Source organism: Heterocephalus glaber, unplaced genomic scaffold, assembly GCF_053883595.1.
Source record: "Heterocephalus glaber isolate CG9 unplaced genomic scaffold, H.glaber_assembly_v1.0 deba00001733, whole genome shotgun sequence".
NCBI lineage: Eukaryota > Metazoa > Chordata > Mammalia > Rodentia > Bathyergidae > Heterocephalus > Heterocephalus glaber.
The window spans coordinates 12,874,011-12,889,798 of NW_028258444.1; the positions used below are offsets into that span (position 1 = coordinate 12,874,011).

Genomic DNA, 15,788 nt, shown 5'->3' on the forward strand with positions numbered 1-15,788 from the left:
TTGCAGAACCAGAATTCCAGGGCACAGGCTCTAGTATGCCAAGCAGTTGACACGTGATCAACATCTTTTCCTAGACAAAATCCAGGACATGTGGCCTAAAGTATATTAGCATACACTGGACATTTGAAATCTGAATCGCTGAAGAAAATCCTGGCTGTAGAATCACTGTTCCTTGGTACCAGGAGAAAATTATGGATCATGTTTACATTTTTATTCTTGTTTCTCTGGGAATAGGGAAATTATACTGTTTATATTCAGAGTGTGCAATTATCATCATCCTGATTGACCTATTGGAAGTTAAAAATAATTTTGCTTGGAGTCCATCAAAGCATAGACAAAAGTGTTCCTTATTGACTTGGTAGAGAGACAGATTCTTCCAGCTTGTTTCACAAGGGCCACTTAAGCAGGATACAGTTTTGTCAAAATCAAAGTTTTTACCAATGATTAAAATACATATTGACCCTGTCTTTTTGCTTTTCTTTAACATGCAAAGTAAATAGTACTATCAACTATTGAGATATGTGAGACGAATGGGAAAACATGTCTTATTTGGTTATTTCTGATACTGGAACTCTTGGATCAGATTTTATAAAGGAATTTAACAAGACATGTTTTTAAGCCTATTTTCAGGACTGACTTTGTAGAAGTAGAGTAAGCAGACGATTGGCTAGTTTGATTTGAGAATTTCCTACTTAAACCATTTCTGTCCTTACCCTGACACTGTGTGCAATGGCGGTCAGTTCAATGAACTCCTATGTGGGGAAGAAATGGAGATGTTTGGGTGGAAACATGGATGGGGGAATGGAAGATCTGAAGTCCTGCCATCTTGGTTTCTACTTGGAATTTCTATCTATACTCTGAAAACTGGACAGTACTAGAGAAATGGCTAATCTTGTTAAGTAAGCAATCACTGCTTATATGCTGGACCAGTAGATTTTGAACCTGAGGAAAGTTTTCATAGAACAGTAAGTTTGAGAAGGAAGAATGGCCTTTATTGAGCACCTATTACATGCTTGGCACTATAGGTATTTTATACACATCAAGTCATTTAAAAATCCTATCATTCCTGACATGGGGAAGAAGTATAAGATGAGAGGTTACAGTGTAGGCTCAAAAAGCCACTTTGCAGATTCATGGTCCTTCCTCCACTACTCTGGCTATGTGGAAGATCTGGTATGAAGTTCTCCAATCTGCATGGCTCTTTACTTAAAGGCAGACAAGGAGACCCTACTCCATGTGTGGCAGCTATCTTACAGGTCTAATTATAATTGTAAAAGCACAGTAGAGTCTAATGGTTAGTCTGTGAAATTCATCCACAATTTATTGAGTCATCACTATAATTCCTCCTTTAGGTGCTGAAGATGTCAATGGTAAGATTTAGTCTCTTCCTTCAAAAAGTTCATAGTTTAGTGGGGGGGAAAAGAAGTTGCAAAAAAGTACAACAAAATGTGATAGCAAAATGCACAAAGTGCTAACACAGGAAACAACTCTTTTTGGAAAAAAACTGATGAAAATAACAGTACACAATCCTACTAGGCCAACACGTCTATAAAATGATTACTAACTCTGACTGCCATATAGATAATATGTGGTCATTTTCAGTAGCTACAAAGATGTCAAAACTGAGAAGTGTGGCAGTGGACTTCCAAGTACTTTTGCACTGCAGGGCTTGGGAATGGCTCTTTTAATCCCATCTCAAAATTTGCTGACATTTCAGCTCTTCTAGAGGCTCAACCCATTTCTGAATCATTAGTCCAGGAGAGGGCTAATTTTCCATTTTTCTACTGTAGTCATGTATGAGTCACCCACCCCATTTTTCCATTTCACTATACAAGCTAGTGATTACTCTCATTAGCATGGACTGTCAGCATGCGGGTTAGTGCCTTTTAATAAGCAACCAGTAAACCGAGGTAGCAGTTGCTATGAGGCGTGGAGGGAAACAGAGACCAAATATTATCTATGTCTATGTCTGTATCTATATCTATATGAAAGGAGATTATATCAAGAAGAAAGGAATTCGTTGAGTATTGTCAAGTTCTTTTGTCTCCTGCTTCAAAGACTCATGTAAATACTATAGAAGAATGATAGGCTCCTGAGAGCCTCAGACTGCAAAAAGATCTAACAATTGTGCATATGTGTGTGTGTGTGCCCCTAGGTATACATGTGTGCTTCTGTAGGTGTGTATACACCTGTATGCATACACATGTATGTGTGCAAGTCTGTGTTGTGAATTTGTGTACTTGTGACTAGGCATGCACGTGTGAATGTAACCGTATAGATGTGTGTGTGTATGGCCAGAGAAGCGGTAAAGTGTTAAGACTTGCCATATACCCCCGGCTGTGCTTCTCCACTCCTACCCCTTAGCATCACCACCACACAAGTGCAGGAGGATGCTCTGTGACCCTAGGCTTCGTCAGAAAGTTTGCAGCTCCGTGTCACCGTGAAGACATCCTCCCGAGAACTCGGCGGTGACCTGCAGGGCGCTGCATTTCCCTCAGGAGAACTGGCGGCTGTGGTCACCGGGGCCGGAGCGCGGAGCCCCCACCCCTCCGGCTCCGACCTCTGCAGAGGCCGGCTGCCCGGGCAGTTCGTGGGCAGCCTGTGGGCCGGAGGGGCCGCGCTGCGGGCGGGAAGTGCGGCGCGGCGCGGCGCGGGCCATGACTCCAGCTGCGGAGGCTGCAGGCAGCTGGGCGGGAGCTCGGTCCCTGCGCAGCGCCGTCACCCTCGCTCCCGCGTCCGGCCCGTGGCGGCCGACTCTGCCTCTGCCTCTGTCTCTGTGGCGCTGGCGTAGGCGGCGGTCGTGTGGGCCGAGCCGGTATTTATAGCTCGGAGGCAGCAGCGCGGCAGCAACTCCGCCCGCCTCTGTCGCCGCGCTTCCCCGCGAGGCCACCGCGCGCTCCGGGCTGCGCCGAGCGGGGTCCGACTGCGGTCGCCCGGCCGCGCACCCCCCGGTGAGTACGCGCCCCGCGCTTCGGCGCCCGGAGCCGCCCCGCACCGAGCGCAGCCCTGGCCGGGCCTGGGCGCCCGCGCCCCTCTCCTGCTTCTCAGGGCCGGTCCAGAGGCAAGGCGAGGTGGTAGGAGGGGGCAGACGCCCAGCTCCGCCGGCCGAGGGCGGAGGAGCCAACGGCCACAGCCTCTCCAGGGCGCAGCCTCCTGTCCCGGCTCCGGGGCGGAGGGGGCCCCCCGGATAGGACCTTCAACTTTCTTCGCCTCAGTGATTCCTAGGACAGGGACACAGGGAACGCATTTCTCTTAATTAAATTAACAGGTTGCAGTTCATAGGTGTTGTCTTAAAAAAAAATAGTCCTGGGTGTTTGCTAATTTCATAGTGATCAGATGGAAGTATTTTTCAATTTTTATTTTGAACAATGTCATAGGCCCACAAGTGATTTTGACCCATAGGGTAGCATTTTGGCGGCCATTATTTATTCTATCCTCTGTGGAACATTTTGTGTGTGTGTGTGTGTGTGTGTGTGTGTGTGTGTGTGTGTGTTGGGAGTAAACATCACATGCTTATTTTAGTATGTATGTATGCATATGTCGTAGGAACCTGAAAGGGAAAAGCATGGAGTGAAAGTATGTTAAATACAAGGCCATGCATTTCCCTCCTAATTACAAATGGTACATTGTGTAAAATCCAAGAACGACTTCCAGGAAGCTTTTAGGGTTTTGTTTTGTCCTCAGAAACAAGCTCACTCAGTTTCCTGAATATATATAGTAGTAGAAGAAACCCCATAAAGTCTGTTGTAAAATATTGACTTTTTAACGCTATGGGTGATATACTTTATAGCTTTTATTTTCCCAGTTTAAAAGGAATTAGGAATTTTGACATTTTGACTCAGGTATTTGACCCTCCCAGACCACCCTTCATCTAATCCCTGTGATTAGAAACCTATACTTGCAGTCTTAATTTGCTTATTTAAGCTATTAATCATTTTAAAGCAACCTCAGACATGAATTATACTTAATTCATTAAATATTATTTTCTTTGGCATTGTCGTTAGAGTTTTACCATGGCAATCCATTCTTTGTCATAAACATGCTTCTGAAAAGGAGGGCTATATATTTTTAAAGGTTACATTGATGATTTGTTTTATGACATGATAGAGTTTATCAGTATTTTGCTATTTCAATGAAAAGTTGGCCTTTGAGGACCTCTAGGCCTACTTTGCTTTTGGATTTTGTTTTTAAAACTTGCTTTGATTGTTGTTCTGAGGACTGCAGGATAAAAACAAGGGAAGAAAACCACTCAAAGGTGAAACAATGTGAGGAGAAAGTCTAGGAAGTGATTTATGGATGTGGTCCTCTAAATTAGTCAGGGTACCACAAGTGCCATGCTGGTATCTATGCAAAGCCACTTATGGTGATTTCATTGATTGACTTAAAAGGTTGCTTTTTATTTAAAAGGCTGTCTTTTGTACTGGACTAAAAGTAAGAGTTCCAACTTTACTTCTGTTTTTATAGCTATTTGCACTTTTTAAAACCTATTTAAGTGCTTGCATTATGTAAAATACTATACATCTTCTCTTCATGTCTGTCTTTATATAATAATAGAAGATAATATACTAAGACCTATCCTAATCTCAGGGCTGGTCCAGGCAAATGCATGTGTATCTGATTTATCTGTTTTTTTTTTTTTTTTTTTTTTATCATTTCTCCTTGTACAGATTTGAACTTCTCATTAGACAGAGTCTACTCTCTGGAATGGAATCTTCAGTGTTTTTCCTCTCTCCCAAGGCTGATCTGTTATATCCACCATTCATACTTCTATTTATGCATTATTAGCAGATATTTATTGAGTTCCTACTAGGTCCAAGTCATCACCTAGTATATTCTTACCTCTTTCCCATTGAAGCTTTATCCTATATTTTATACTTCACATTTGTAAAGATAATAGTAATTAAAAATATTAACTTTAGTGTTATATGGAAGTAGTTGTCCCTGTGTCTGCCAGTTGGTAGTTGTGTGACCTTGGGCAGATTATAACATTTCTAAATCTTTATTTCTTGTAAATACATAGTTAGCATAAGGACTAATTGAGATAATACATGAGAAGTGCGTTCCAACCATGTAACACAAAAGACGCACTCAATAATTTTAACGTGAATATGTTGCCTACATCTGTTGTACTTCTGTTCCTCTCAGGAAATACATTTCCCTTCTCAAGGAATTTCAGTTCCAGTCTGGACTTTGACCATGGCTGGGCTATGTTCATGTCCAATTCATCAGTTAACCTTCTCACCTCTTCCTGTCTTTGGAAATGCAGTTGTTTAAACTGTCCTGACTTGTATCTAGTTTTAGTTACTGCATCTCTTACCTGGAAACAACTTTCTAATTTTCCCTGCTTCTGCTCCTTGCCCTTCTCCACAGTATTTTGATTAGCAAAGTGGCCCTTCTTTTTCTTACTTTTTATTTTTTATTAGTACACGTTTATAGGATATAATGACTACATTGTTGTGAGGAATTGGTACACATGCCTAACACATCTTAATTCCTTCTACACCCCCTTTTCCTCCCCTTTTCCCTCCCTCCGTCTCTTGGTTCCCTTTCCATTTGCAAAAAGCCTTATCTCCCTGTTTTCTATTTATCCTTTATTTTGCTTTTTAATTTATTTATACTTTGAGTTTCTCACCACTCTACTTCCTGTTTCACTCACAGTAAAAGCCCAAATATAGATGGCCTTCAGGCCTGATCATAGTCAAACTCTACCTTCTGGACATCATTTTTGTCATGTTCCCCTGCATCCACACCTCATCTAGTCATATTAGCTTCTTTGCACTTCCAGAAATGCACTAAGTATGCACCCAGTACAGGTTTACCAACTTCTGTTCCCAGTCTGAATCACCATTGCTGCAGATCTCTGCTTGCCTCCCACCCTCCCTTCATGTCTGTCATCCGCTGTTCCCTTGTAGTGAGACCTACAGATTCCCTACTCCCGACCCACTCTATTTACTTTTCCTTGCTTTAATATTCTTTATCAAATCTCTAAAATATTATGCATTTGAATTTTATCTCTTTAGTGTTTGTTCCCCTCAAAGAAATGATCAAATATATGGAAAATTAATAACCATATTATTCAGTCTACTGTCTCTGAAATGGAATCCTGAGTGATTTTCACACACCTAAGTCTGCTCTCCAAGGTCTGTTATCCATCCATCATTCACATATCTTTTTATGCAATTATTCATCCATCAGAAAATATTTATTGACTGCCTAGTAGGTGCAAGTAACCTCAGCACATAGGCTGCTGCCTAGCACAAAATAGGCATTTGGTAAATATTGAATGAGTGATTGATTAAATGAATGAATGATTGATTTTATGGAATTGAATCTGAATGTCGTACCGTTTTATGTGTGGTTGTATTATTCTTCTGCTCTGAAATCTTTGATGATTTGCTAGACTCTGCTCAGTAAAATATAGATTAACACTTTCATGTACTCTTTTTTGATTGGCCCCAAACGATCCTTAACTCTCACAAGATACCTCCCAGCACCTTGTTTTCAGCCACACAGGACTACTGCTGTGTCTCTACCTTGGTCCCAGACAATTTCTTCTGTAATTTTGATAAAAATATTCTCCCCTCTAGAGTATCCTTACACCTCTTCCATTTTCCTTTGCGTTCCTTTGAAATACAGACTTGTAGTAAAATTTGTGACATTCTTAGTACCTAGTATAAATAAATACTTGTCCCTCTAGAATTGGAAAGCATTGAGGAAGGTCTATGAATGATCAATTTCGGCCTATAGTTACCAACATCATCATCGCTGCTATTATGTGAAAAAGAGGTTTTCAAGGTATTGATAGTGGCATCTACTTAAAAATGTCATTGTTCATGAGAGGGAAATAAATGGTGTGGATTGGTCTTCTTCTGAGTTGGAAACTCAGAAATGCAAATCAGTGATGTTGAAAAAAAGACAGTGTAGGGGCCAGAGATTTGGCTCCGTGGTTCCACCGCCTACCTTGCAAGTGCAAGGTCCTGAGTTCAATCCCTGGTACCAAAAAAAGACAGTGTGGCAACTCAGCTGCTTATATTGATGCTTAAAGATGAAAAAAAATTCGGGCAGTCCTTTCATTGCATGCATCCCAGTTCTTTCTGATCATGCTACCAAGGTCAGTTCGAATCCATCCTAGAAATATTGTGATTCTTTTATATCAGATGATTTTGTTGTCAGAAACTTTCTAACCAACATGTAAAAGCAAGATTTTTGGAATGTATGTTTTTAGGTGGGTAAGGCATAGTACAGAGTGTTGAGGCCAGATGGCTTTGATTTGAATCCCAGCTCTGATATAGATGAGTTTTATTATTTTGTGCAAGCTACTAAACTCTTACTTTCAGTTTCAGCATTTGTGAAATAGGTGAAGTAGGAGCATTTCATCACTGGACTGCTATGAAATTTGAAAGAGATGCTTATAAAGCACATTAATATAACCTAGGCCTGGTGGCACATGCCTATAATTCCAGCATTGAGGTAGACTGAGACAGGAGGATTGCAATTTCAAGTGCTGGCATGGCAGTTTAGTAAGACCTTGTCTCAAAACAAAAAAATAGAAAGGGATGGGGATGTAGTTCAGTGGTAGCGCACTCCTGGCTTCAGTCTTTAGTACTGGGGGACGAAAGAGCTCATTAATATAAGTGGTATATGGTGTTCAGTAAATGTTAGTCCTTAGTGATGATGATGATGAGATAACAATGCAGAGCCTGTAGTTGAAATGAGATGGTGTTGTATGGGGATGTGTCAGTGGTGTTACTCGCCAAATCATCGTTGCAGTCCTTTGACCTGTCTGCTGTCCTCTTCTCTTAGTGGAGGTTGAATGTTGTATTGCTTTGCCTTTGTCTCATTTCACCTGACCAGTGCAGGAGGTTCTGTTTCTGAGTGTACCACTCAGCTCAGTAGAGGTCTGTGGACTGTCACTCAGAGCTCAGCACTGGACTGCACCTGCAAAGTAAACAGCCCTTATCTCTCTGAGGAGCTTATGATCAAGGGAGGGAGACAACAAACTCATAAGCAGGAAATTGCACTGTGGTATGTTAAGAGCAATGATAAAAGCACATTCTCATCTGTGGTTGCAGAATTGAAGCTTTTAAAATGAAAAGGACTTGCAAACTATCTGTAGCATTGTCAATTCGAAAACTTCAGTGCTAGATTATTAACAGTAATCATAAGGATGCTTTGTAGGGTGACAAAAGTGAAAATAGATTTGGTGCTCTGGATGATAATGAAGGTACCTATGGAACTGGAAAATGGGACCAAGATGACTGGGCAGACTTTTGACAGCCTTATGTCTGAAATCATAATGTGGGGAGAAGCAGATATTTTGTTCAAGTTATTATGTATTTGAAATTTGGGACCCCCCAGAAGATACTACTTTAATTTTGGATTATGGGGAAAGCGTAAATACTGTCCATGTTTATCATAAAATAAAAAAGATCAAGTGATAAATATTAGGGCCCTGTTTCAAACTGCTAGTGTCTAATTCACTGAAACTGTTGGTAAAAATGAAGAATGAACTGTAAACATGATGGGAAATATCTTAATGAAAGAAGTACTTTCACCTCTGTGGTATCTTAGAAAGATTAAAGGCTAGCTGTAGATCTGGATTCTGTCTTCGTGGTTTTTGGACACTTTCAAAGGTGTTGCTTGAAATTGAGTTGACAAATGACCCATTCTTGCATTTGTACACATTGAACGATGCTATGCAAACATGTAAGTGTTCATTTTTGTTATTCTCTGCTTGCTCTGCTCTCTGACATGAGAACAGTACATGTAGATCTCTGGAGTGGGTGATGAACCTCATGTTTAAAAAACAAAACAAAAGCAGGCATCTTGTGAAGCCACCATTCCTAAATAACCTGAGCTGCAGCTCCTGGGAACAGATATTTCAAAATATTCATGAGGTTATAAGGGACACAAAATTGCTTACAAGCCTCGGGAATCCGAAGCACAGTCACTATTGGTTTACCTAAATTATATTATGAATCCTTTGGCTTGTTTATGGTGCTTTCCTAAATTAGTTACAATACATTTTCATGAACTTCAATTGTGGGTTTAATTGACATTCATCAAGGGCTGGGGATTTAGCTCAGTGGTTCTGCTGCTTGCCTTGCAAGTGGAAGGTCCCAAGTTTGATCCCCAGTACCGGTAAAAAAAAAAAAAGGTTCAGAAACAAATGATTTGGGCCGGGGATTTAGCTCAGTGGTCCCACCGCCTGTTCAGCAGGCTCAAGGACCGGAGTTCAATCCCCGGTACCAAAAAAAAGACATTCATCAGCCTAGAGTATCGGATTGGGATTTGGGAGTCTTGGAATCTATCCTCAGATCTTCCCATTGTTTTAGAAGCACTTTGGGTTTGTTGTATAATCATTGTACCTTCAGCTGTATGTAGAATGAAAATGTTTTATCAGTGGATTTTTTTAAATGTTCAGGATTTATGAAGGACTTTTTAACTTATATATGTTTTCTTGGGCTATCAAAGTATATATTACAAATTAATATAATTGCCTATAGAGAAGAATGTACCTCCTCAAGGCACCTGAGTAATGGTGTACTTGGGGAGTAGACCTTGGATTTTTCTTCCAGGAAGGGAAAGTACCTGAGGCACACCTGGATCCCTGAAGGGAATGGCTTTCATGCTCTAGGGTCAGAGGCTCAAATGAGAGCTCTCCTCCCACTGACTAACTTTGGAGGATTTACAAAAACTTTCTTGAGTGTCAGCTCATGCCCTCTAAAGTGAAGAGATGGGAATGATAATAACAACTGTGAGAAACGTGACATAATGATGCTTACATACACCCAGCAAAGAGCCTGCTATATTCAGCACTGTAGACTTTGCAAGGGTCCCTTTTCCCTCTTTTTCTTCTCTGAGTCATAAATAAATGGAGAAAGAAGAAAAATGAATTGGCAAATGGCAGTCAAATCATTGCCTTTATTATTTTTGTTACTCTTTCAACAGTTTTATTGCAGAAAAAACAGATGTAGCTTAGTCTCAGAGCCAAATGGATTCATCAAAATGAACCCTAGAATTAGACTTAATTATCCATTCGCGGGCCCTGGTAGACCCAGGCAGGGCTCTCGGTGTGGGAGTTACAGCTTGGTGTGGTTCATGGGCAGGCTGGCTCTGAAAGAGGAACTGAGTAGAGCAAGTCTTCTGACCTAAGTATTTATATTTAAGATGGCTGTGATTCCAGTGCGTGTCCAGGCTAGAAACTCATTGCTATCAGCATGTCATCTATTATGCAATTCCTCTGTGCTTTTCCAAATGACTACCATTGCCTCATGGAGAATCCCTGCCTGCACCTGGGAAAAACCCCTACTAGTCAGCCTCAAATATGGGCTGGTCCTCCTTTGTGAAACCTCCCCCTTTCTCCCCACTTCCCTAAACCAAAGCTGTCCGATTCCTTGTGTGTATGTGGGTTAACTATCATAGACTTAGCTATTCCATAAAATTTATGTGTTGAAATCATTTAATAACTAGAATATGAACATTTTTATAAAAGGTCATATACAAAATGTGGTATATGTACACAATTGAGTATTATTCTGCCATAAAGAAAAAAATTTTATTATTTGCAAGAAAATGGATGGATTTGGAGATTAGCATGCTGAATGAAGTAAGCCAGACTCAGAAAGATAAACAACACATATTGACCCTAATTTGTAGACCCAAAAGAGATAACAAAATAGAAGGGACATTATTATTAAACAAGAGTAAGGGAATAAGGGGGAGGGGGTGTAAGAGTGGGTAATAGGGGGAGTGGATATGATCAAAATCTATTGTATGCACTGAAACCATCCAAAATATGAAACTAGGGGCAAAGATGGGGTAGAGAAGTACAGGGGTGTGAAAATGATCAAAGTATGTTATGTGCATGTACAGATCTACCAAAATGAAACCCATTAATCTGTATAGCCAATGTGTACTAAAAAAGAAGGGAAAAAGCTCACACACATATACACACCTGTCAGTGTGTAGAAAAAAATCTGCAAGTCTATCCGCCAAATTACCAAGTGATGACAAGTTTGAGGTGAGGGCTTAGGTATGTTCATTATTAGTTTTTTGTTAACATGTGTTTAGTTTACTTTCATAATGTTTTAACATTTTTTTTGGTACCGGAGATCGAACTCAGGACCTTGCACTTGCGAGGCAGGTGGCGGCACCACTGAGCTAAATCCCCGGCCCTGTAATGTTTTAACTTTTAAATGACTGTCTTCTGACTGTGAGGTAAAATAATCTAAAAGAGGGAGAGTATTGCATTGATCTTATGTTGTATTTTCGTCTCTACTTGTCGTCTCAGCCATTGTCCCAGTTTGGGGCAATGTTCTGCCCTGTGACATCCCCTCTCTTCCTCTGCTCTTTTATTCTCCTTCCCTAAATTCCCAGCTCATCCTAGGTGTGATTGGATGATAAGGAAGGTACCTACTAACCTTCCTTAATCTCAGAAGTGTCATGGTGCCCCAAGTAGGACCAGGTGCCATCTTTTTCAGATACCTCTTTATTGAGCTTTTATAAATCTGAACAGATAGCAGGAAGAGCTATCTTCTTTCTTTTAACTATTTTTTTCCCCACTCTAACTGTATGTATCTTTTCTTACACAGGTAAACTACGGCATTGAAGCTGTGAAGGATGGGTAAAGACTTTCGGTATTATTTCCAGCATCCCTGGTCTCGCATGATTGTGGCTTACTTGGTGATCTTCTTTAACTTCCTAATATTTGCGGAGGACCCAGTTTCTCACAGCCAAACTGAAGCCAATGTTATTGTTGTTGGAAACTGTTTTTCATTTGTAACAAATAAATACCCTAGAGGAGTTGGCTGGAGGATTCTGAAGGTGCTTCTATGGCTACTTGCCATTCTCATAGGACTAATAGCTGGGAAATTTCTGTTCCATCAGCGTTTGTTTGGTAAGTACCATAACGCAGGAAATGCAGTGTTTTTAATTATTTAATTTCCTCTCTCCAAGAGAGAACTTCCTGATTTCTAAGTGCCAATTTAGGATGCATTTCAGTTTGTTCCCTAGCCTTAATTTGTTCTGCATTGTTGTAACTAGGTTCTTCAACTATTCTGTGTTTAATGCTGTACTTTTTCTACTGCCTAGGAAAATTAGCATGAGTAAAATTAGTGGCAAACTTCATTTGAAATGTGACTTTAGAGATAAATGAATGTGTGTGATTGTATTTAGAAAAAACATGAAAATAGGTCTTATTTCATAAATAGAACCTGAAGCTGGGCATGGCAGTGCATGCCTATAATCCCAGCACTCCGGAGGCTGAGGCAGGGGGATTTCTGTGAGTTCGAGGCCAACATGGGCTACATAGTGAGTTCAAGGCCAGCCTGAACTACATAAAGAGACCCTGTCTCCAAAAAACAAAACAAAACAAAAAAAGCAAAAAAACCCCCCAAAAAGCCTGAGTGTGATATAGTAAAGAGTTTGTGAATTGTAAAGAGAATGCTTCTTTATCACACTGCATTTTTTTCATTAATGTATGTTAATCATTGCACATGTATTTATATATATTGTTCATTCAGGGAATTAGAACTAGAACACTAACTTCTTTCATTTTCTTGGGAAATTGGCTTTATTTTGAATCCATTCGTAGAACAACACATTACTGTTGTAAGAAACTTCTTGGTACTATACAACAGAAAAAGAGACTAAATTAGATTAAGTTAAAAGGTAATGTACTAAAAAAATATTGAGATATTTCACAGAGACCTAGTGTTGCAGAAATCTCGGAAAGAAATACATGGAGACATAGGATTCAGATAAAATAATAAAGTTGCTTCTCTGGAGCAGGGGTGGGGTGGGGTGGGGCACCAGAAACAGGTCTGGTCAGTATGGTGCCCCTTTGTTCAGCGTTTCCCTTTTTATATCTTTTTTAGCCATCATCTCATCCCTAGTGGTCTTTGATGTGTAAATACAATTCCAGTTCCTTTTTACAAGTCACAGACACAAGATAGGCACATATACATTGTAAATTCACCCTGGCATGGTAACTTTGTTAGGTTAATGAAGTTACGGGTTAGAGTCAGATAACCATCACCTTAAACAAGGAGTTATGGGAAAAGCAAATCTTAAAAGAACACATTACTTAAGTTTGCTTCTACAACTACCTTAATATTCAATCTATTAAGTTTTCTAAAACTTTTCCCTATCACTAGGATAGAATTCATTTTGGACATTGGGATAAATAGAAGCAGGCTTTTAATTCTGTCAGGATGCTCTTTGTCTCTACATCTCTATCATTCCTGATTCATCTCCTTTCATCCTGAAAATCAGTTTACATTCACCCAGGCAGAATAGCTTGACAAATTTGAATTTTCTGGGAAGGGACAGAAGCGGCCAAGTGGTGGATATTTATTCAACAAATATTCAGCAATCACTTATTACATGCCAGACAGTATTCTAGACAGTGAATCGAACAAATTCTCTGCTCTCATAACAACTTATTTCCTATATGCGGGAGATTAAACAAATGAATGTACGATACCTTAAGAAATGATAAATGCTGGAGGGAAAAAGAAACCAATTTTTAATGCTGCAGTTGGATCCATTAGAAAGATAATTTAACAGTGGAGCTTTGGACTTAGCAATTATAAGATCAGAGATGAATAAGGGTATTTTCAGTCTAGAGATTCATTAGACATAAATGACAGTGTTTTAAGGAATAGAGAAGTAAATAAATATTCATGTATACACACATAATAGTCTATATACTATATATTCTAAATCTCTACATCTCAAACTATTACCACCTGTTTTTATTATATAAAATAAAATATGTTGGTTGGTGGTGGTTATATTTGGGTGATGAGATTAATTGACCTACCTATAGTTACAGGGGAAGGAACTAGATTGAAGTGAAGATAAGTTAAAAGCATTGAAGAAAGACAACATCTTTGAAGGTCCCTTTGGTCTGGCATGTAGGACACAGGGAGAAATGTGGCCTTAGAAGAAAGGACAAGAGGAGTGCCCCGGTTCATTAGATACCGGCATGAGTGAGATACAGGATGGTGTTTTGAAATATATGTTTGAGTAGAGAAGCAGGGAAGGAGTGTCTCCCCATACGGTAAGCTCCATTTTACTGTGAAGAAGCGCTGAAGCTAAGGGTGGAAGGGTTTGATGATACTGGGGTTAAAGAAAGTGGCCTAGTGTTCAAATAATGACTCTAGGGAGTGTGGAGCTGAACTGACTAGGGACAAATGAAAGGGTTGCGAATTATTGCTAAAGGCCATCAGAGTTAGCCACTATAAATTCAAGTGGCCCAATTTGAAGTATTAAGCAATTTTCTTTTCGAGAGCTCAGTCATCTGGAACAGAATTTGAGAGTGATTCATCTGGGTGGGGACTGCTTAGGCTTGCTGTACTGGAAACAAAAGATGAAAAGTAAACACAAAGTTCTGATTTAATTAACATGTCTGGTTGGACATGGAAAGGAGGCAAAGGGAGAGAGTGGGTCTGGAAGGCCTAGGCAAGAGACCAAAGATTTGGATGAAACTGACAGGCGACATGGAAATAGGAAAAGGGAAAGGATTGGTGGGTGTGGTTGAGTGACCTGTTGCAACAAAAGTACAGTCATTCTTTATTGGTAATTCCCAGCCAGGGTGTGGTCTTTGGAGTGTGCATGCCAAAGAGGATGGCCAGACATGTCATTGACACAGAGGATATATAGGTGTCTTAATTACTTTTCTTGTTGCTGAGACAAAATACTTGACACCCAGAAAAGGTTTATTTGGCTCACAGTTTGTAGAGGTTTCAGTCTATGCTCCAAGGCAAGGTGGCATGGCAGAGGAGAAACAGTTCAGGGCAGGCAGAAGGTAGCAAAGCAAGCAAGGGGCAAGACAAGCCTCTTCCTGTCCTGTATATTGTATCTAGGCTACCAAGATGAGGGTGGGTGTCAAAACAATCAGTGGACTGATTTAGTAATCACTCACCCTTTAATCCTGCACCCTTAATCCTACCATTGTACCTTGAATCAGTCACACACTCTAGATTCAGCTGCTTGTGAAAAGCCCCACTTATGACTGCATGAGACTTTGAGGGGTAATCTAGACACAAACCATAGCATTCCCCCTGGCCCGCCAAAGACTCATGCACATCCCATTGTGCAAAAGGCATCTGGTTCATCTCTAAGAATTGCCAAGTCCTAACAGTTTCAGCATTGCTGAAAAGTCCAAGCCCAAAGTCTCTTCTAAGATTTAAGGCACTCTTAACTATGAGCCCCTGTGCAAATGAAAAGGAGGTTAAACACTTCCAACGTTCAATGGCACAAGATAGACATTACCATTTCAAAAGGTACAAACAGGGGGATATAAAGGAATGGTACCAAAGTCCAAAATCTAGCAGGGTAAACATTAAATTCCATGTACAGCATCTGAGGCAATCTGTGACAAGATGTGTACCCCAAAGGACTTGGGTGGCTCTGCCCCTACTGCACTTCTGGTGGTGGTAGCTCCCATGGCTTCTCTCTTTAGCTGGGTCTGCTTACTCCTTACAGTTTTCCTCAGATCATCCATGTTCCTGACTTCTCCAAACTTCTCTGGGGTCTCCACTGCACCTTCAGCTTCACACTCACAGCTTCTCGCACTGTCCTCTCAGGGACATACTGCCTGGCCTTCCAGGCCTTCTTCTAAAATTTGAATAGAAGCCTTTCTAACCCCACAATTCTTGCACTCTGCATGCACCCAAAAGCAGCGCCACATGGATGATACCAAAGTCTGCCACCAGCTGAAGCAATAGCCAGGGTTCCTTTTCTTTTAGCTGTAGAGGCTGACTGCCTGGATTGCTGAGCAC

At 40.6% G+C, this 15,788-nt stretch overlaps 1 protein-coding gene across 3 annotated transcripts in view; it reads left to right on the forward strand.

Annotated features, from left to right (window-relative positions):
- The first annotated feature begins 2,812 nt into the window (after positions 1 to 2,812).
- The window catches only part of Tmem117 (transmembrane protein 117), a 569,660-nt gene continuing 556,684 nt past the window's right edge, over positions 2,813 to 15,788 (forward strand). For all 3 annotated transcript variants that reach the window (XM_087200080.1, XM_004863160.3, XM_087200081.1), the window contains exons 1-2: positions 2,813 to 2,951; positions 11,595 to 11,899. In XM_087200080.1, the coding sequence (XP_087056206.1) occupies positions 11,623 to 11,899 (277 nt within the window). In that variant the 5' untranslated portion in view covers positions 2,813 to 2,951; positions 11,595 to 11,622. The remainder of the gene's footprint in view (positions 2,952 to 11,594; positions 11,900 to 15,788) is intronic.